The sequence below is a fragment of the Seriola lalandi genome, unplaced genomic scaffold (assembly GCF_002814215.2).
Source record: "Seriola lalandi dorsalis isolate HSWRI2012SDOR001 ecotype SW California unplaced genomic scaffold, Sedor1 jcf7180002054225, whole genome shotgun sequence".
In the NCBI taxonomy this organism is placed as follows: Eukaryota; Metazoa; Chordata; class Actinopteri; order Carangiformes; family Carangidae; genus Seriola; species Seriola lalandi.
This window is the reverse complement of record NW_019524778.1, coordinates 20,248-25,463: the sequence shown is the minus strand read 5'-3', so window position 1 is coordinate 25,463 and position 5,216 is coordinate 20,248. Positions and strand designations below refer to the sequence as shown.

Sequence of the window (5,216 nt, the reverse complement as noted above, 5' to 3'; positions counted from 1 at the left end):
TCCTCCATCTTTCTTCACACTGGGACTTTTAGCCCTGAGCTGAGCCTCGCAGGCAGCGTTTCCTGTCACGTTCTGCGCCGCCTCTGACACCTTCCTCTACCACTTTAGCTTAGCGTGGTTGAGGGTGGATGCCACGGTCGGGGTCCGACTCAGCTCAGGGCTGAAAAGTCCTCGCACACTCTTCTTCTACAAACTCTTCCTCCCTCTCTTCCTACTGGCAGTGCAGTTGGTAGTTGAGTTTCGCTCCCAGCCTGGTTCCCGCCAGGTGTTTGTTGAAGGCCTCGTCCATCTCTTGGCTCTGCTCAGGTGTAAAATGGTTCCTCCAGTCCCCGACTTCACCTGTTCAGGTACAGAAACACGGCACGGTTAACTTCCTGTATTCACGTGAAACCCAAGATGCCGTTTGTGAAATGATTCAGGAACCTTTTCTGAAGATGACGTTTCCCATGGTGCCGTGGGAGTTGGCGGCGCTCTCCTTCATGGCGGTGAAGGTGCTCCCCTCGGCGATCTGATGCACCTGAGCCTCCGTCAGGCTGAAACCAAAAAAGCTGGAGATCTGACGGACGCCCTCGCTCAGGTCCTGCAGGACAGGAAGCCGAAACAGAGCCGTTAACGACGGAAACTCCAAGTCTCTGTTAGTGAGGAAGTGAACTTAAAGTGATTCATTAAGATGAACTGAAACCAACGACTATGAAAGAGTCAATATTAGTCATTGGTTTCAATTCATATTTTCAAGAAATATTAACTATGGTCGTTTAGAAATTTGTTCTGTCACCCTTCTGAGGTCGATGGATGTTTCTATTAATATCGTTACGTTAGTACAAAGTAGAAATATGATTTAAATGTTGTTAGAATCTGTCGACTCTCCACTTTCCTTTAAATATTCCTGTGAGGTCGTACGTGACTCCGCCTCTAAAATCTGGTTAAAGTAGAGCGACAGACGACAACTACAACTCAGTTCATTTTATTGCATTTATTCTCCATTCATCTATTTTACTCACATGTTGCTCTGTTTTTATGAACCTACAGACTTTGCTGAAAAACATTTCAACTCATCCACATCAGTAAAGGTTCGTTTTCACTAAATATTTGAAGGATTTCAAAAAACTAGGTGTCAAGTTTTCATCCTTTGGGCCGGATGGTCTGTTTGCACGGTGAGGAAGTTGTTCTCAACGTTGTGATATAAAACACTTGGGTGTTATTTATATGTAAGAACCCTTTAAAAGGTGAATCAAAGAAATAATGTAGAAAATGAGACCTGAAAGGGTTAATATCTAACTTACTTTTAAAATCCACATTGATCAGCTGTGATCCGAAGTGAGATTGAAGTTGGATTTAACTTTTTAGACATAAATCTTGTTTCCTTTATTTACGAGAGAAAGAGTTCTCCTCTCTGTGTCGGATTACAGGGATTTCATTTACAGGCGTTCGGCCAGTTGCACCTCAGACCTGTTGTTGCAGTAGATCACTGCGCATTAAGCTTCATCAGGACATAGTGACGGTATCAGTGCGGAGGGATCCGCTCTAATCCTTATTGATTTATGAAGCTTTTTCACTTGGAATGTCAGAGACCCAGACATTCAGACATTCAGACATTCAGACATTCAGACATTCAGACAGAGTTCGGAGGATCTGCGCCCCACGTACTTCAATGTTATTCAATAGAACTTTAAGTTGGCCTCATTAGTATATATAATTATTATAATTAGTGTGTATAATTGCATATAATGAGTTTGATTTGAGTTATTGTTTGTCTGTACCTCGATGTGTCCTCTGAGGTTTTAAACGAGACCACGTAAAGAAAGGAAATGAGTTTAAACACTCACGGATAGTTTGGAAAATGGAAACAGAAACTAAAGCACATATGAATTTATCACATTATACAGGTGATAAACCATCAAACATCAGGTGACAACAGCAAGACCTCACCTGCCTTTTGTGTTACAGGTGTCAATTTCTCATTTAAAGTTTAGGTATTAATTCAAATGCTCCATTGCAACAAGTGATTTTCAAACATTTCATATGTAAAAAATAAAATTATTTTTTAAAATTGCTTCAAAGCCACGACAGAAACTAAACAATCAGCGTGTGAGCACCTGTTTTAGCTCTTCATAGGTGACAATCATGACGTTGGGGTCGTCAATCCTCTTCTCCCAGGCCAGAGCGTGATCAAAGTATGACCCCCAAGGAACTACGTACGCACACACACACACACACGCACGCACGCACACACACACACACACACACAAACAAAATCAAACAATGAAAACAAACGTTACGTCTTTAACTGTTGAAAACTGCTCCAACAAACAAAACATAGTGAAGAAAATTGTCATTGTGATGCTGCTGAAACAACTGTTTTATGTAACAAGTGTTTAAAACTTAAAAACAAATTATTAACCCCGACATCAAACACTCCAAACTTCACCGACGTGTTCCAACATTATTTGGGTAAAAATGTGGCGTAAAATAAAAGCAGAGATTTCAAAAAGTTTAAATTTAATTGGGTCAAAATGTTTCTGATGTCTGAGGTTTGTAAAGTTCTTTGACTGCGTCTGGATGTTTTCAGCCTCACACACGCACGGCTCTGCCTGAGGTGCCTGCTGGGTAATTGAAGCTATAAAGTGAACCTCTTTACAGCTCTGTAATCTCTAGGCAGCGATGATGCTTTACAGCCACACTGGAAGAGTTATAGAGCTCAGAGTACCTCCCACTATAAGCTGCTTTGTACGTCTGGTCCACTTCTTTTCAGTGGTACTTATTGTACTGTCTATGTTTGTCTTCACGTGCACGAGGGATTCACTGGAAAGTGAGTGTGCATGTGATTCAGTGTTGATCTGTAATTCTATTTTACCTCGTTGTAATTTTGTTATTTGTAAAATTCATCTGACTGTTCACTCTCCTACAAAATCAGAGGTGTATCCAGTTCCTGCTAATGCTAATCCCACTACTAATTACTACTAACCCAACGTTTCCTACTACTACTGCTGCTTCACATTAAAAGACCTCAAGTATGGGGACTTTTATTGTGAAGCAGACAGAAGAAATACAGATTATTTGTTAAAATGTCCAACTTTACTGCAGAAATAAACATGTTTACAGCCTGCTATAAAAATGGGTTTTGGTGTCTATAGCTATTTGTTTATATAACTCCGCTGTTTAAATGTTATTAAGTCTTAAAGTTTGAGTGACAGGTGGGCTGCCACAGTCCACTAGAGGTCTGTGGTTTTTCAGGTGAGTGAAATTATAGTATTATCTTATTTATATGTTGGTACTAATTAGCAGTATCAGTTGCTGCACTCACCATACCTGGCTCTTTAGCTTAGCTAGTTGGCTAGCTAATTAGCTACCTAGTGGGTTAACCTTTGAGCAGGGCACTCAGACGCCCAGCTGTGCTAACGAAGCTAACGGGAGCGAATGCTTACAGTTATTAAACAGACTTTTTTTTCTTGGATTAGCCGCGAGTTAGGGGCGCTGCCAAGATGGCAACGGTGGGCAGAGCTTCAGAACCGCTGATAAAGTAGGCTGGTTGCTGCGTTACCACGGTAACCGCGGCAACGGAATTCTTCAGGATTCCAAATTAAAAAAGACATGGACCTGAAATTTAAATCCCAAATAACATCACATCTTACATCAAATATGCTTAAATAATGATTTACTTCTTCTTCTTAATGCTCTGTGATGTGATGTTCATGAATGTGTTGCTGTAGTAAAATCACTGAGTAAAGAAACAGTGGGTTCTTTTACCCCAACTGGATTTAAATGCCTCCAACATTTCCACCCTGACCCAGCTGCTGAGTTGGCCGAGCACGCTGTTTATTATCCCATAAACCCAGTGGAGCTCAAGTCACACTGGGACTGTATGTGCCAAACAAGAAGTGGCGCTCAGTGGTGGATGGGTGCGTGTAATAAAAGTCACATTTTATAATCTGGATTGACTTCATGCCTCCTGACATCAGTTCAGATTTTCTCAAAGATTGAAAATATGTGGAAATGTGGATTCACTGATCATGATTTTGTGCTTGATGTTTATGTTGTTGTTCAGTTTCGTTTCATCACTTCCTGGATTTAACACTTCGATTTCGAATGAAGTTTAGATTTCATATTAAAAGCCCAAACTCTTCTGTGCCATAGAGCTGTAAACCAATCCGCCGCTGAAAATAGTCCCCAACAAAGGCACCATTTCCTCTGGTCTGTTCGATTAAAGCTACAGTGAGCAGCTGTTTTAGGACTGACTATATTTATGAACATTTTTACAGATTTACAGCTTCAGAGCTGAGAGCTGCAGAGTTAGGGAGACAGAAACTAGTGTGAGGCGGACTAACACACAGCTGGTTTTGCAATTTTCATGCGGTTCATTGGCACAAGAAAAATGATTGTGTAATCATGTTTTATGAAACACACTGGAGATCCATAAAAAAGATGTAATTTACCTCATACAGTCTCAGTTTCAAGGTCCTGAGGACACAAAGAACTAATTCTAGAAAATCTTCCTCTTGTTGTAATAAAACAAAATGTAATAAAACATCAAATGTGATCCAACAATAATCAGATGCAGCGATCTAACAATCAGCATCCAGTAAATTTTCTTGGGCTCGATTCTTTACCGTCTCCACTCAGGAAGTGAGAGTAGAAGTATTCCCAGGACTGGACTGGGAGGACTGGGTTGTTGTTGGAGAAGTGATAGAAGGAAACCAGAGTGTCTTTGGGATTCCTGAAGATCACCAGCATCTGTACGAGACGTGATGTAAAACATAAAACACGTCAATTACATTTACATTTGAATGAACTGTGACAAAGAAAGAACAGAGGAGTAAGAAAATCATAAGATCTTAAATAAATTAATAATGTGACAAACAAAAAGAAAATGAGAATAAACTAATGATTTGAACTCAAACCAGCCTTATTTCCTATTTGTGACGTGACCTCTGACCTCTTGACCTCTTGACCTCCCTCTGTGTCGTCTGTTTCTACAGTTAAAACTTACCTTGGTTTTCTTTGCATAAAAGGAGGAGGGGATGTTGTCGGGATGCAGGTGAGTCCCCAGAAACCTGGGAGAGGGAGTTTCATCCACCGTCTGAGAGGAAAGTGTTTGACATCAGCTGATCAGATTATTTTGTTGCACGTGAAATAAACCAAAACCACACGTGAACCCCAGTCTTTAGATTCAACGTCCCTTTCTATTAAAATCTCATTCAGGAAACAGATCATCAGCA

General features: G+C 40.6%; 1 protein-coding gene across 1 annotated transcript; it reads right to left on the bottom strand.

Moving 5' to 3' along the window:
* Positions 1-6: 6 nt before the first annotated feature.
* Positions 7-5,086, bottom strand: sult6b1 (sulfotransferase family, cytosolic, 6b, member 1; the record flags this gene model as incomplete). The annotated part of the gene is made up of 5 exons (XM_023404169.2): positions 7-339; positions 424-580; positions 2,097-2,191; positions 4,608-4,731; positions 4,988-5,086. Coding segments are annotated over 5 exons (603 nt in total), but the record flags the coding sequence as incomplete, so codon positions are not given.
* Positions 5,087-5,216: the final 130 nt, after the last annotated feature.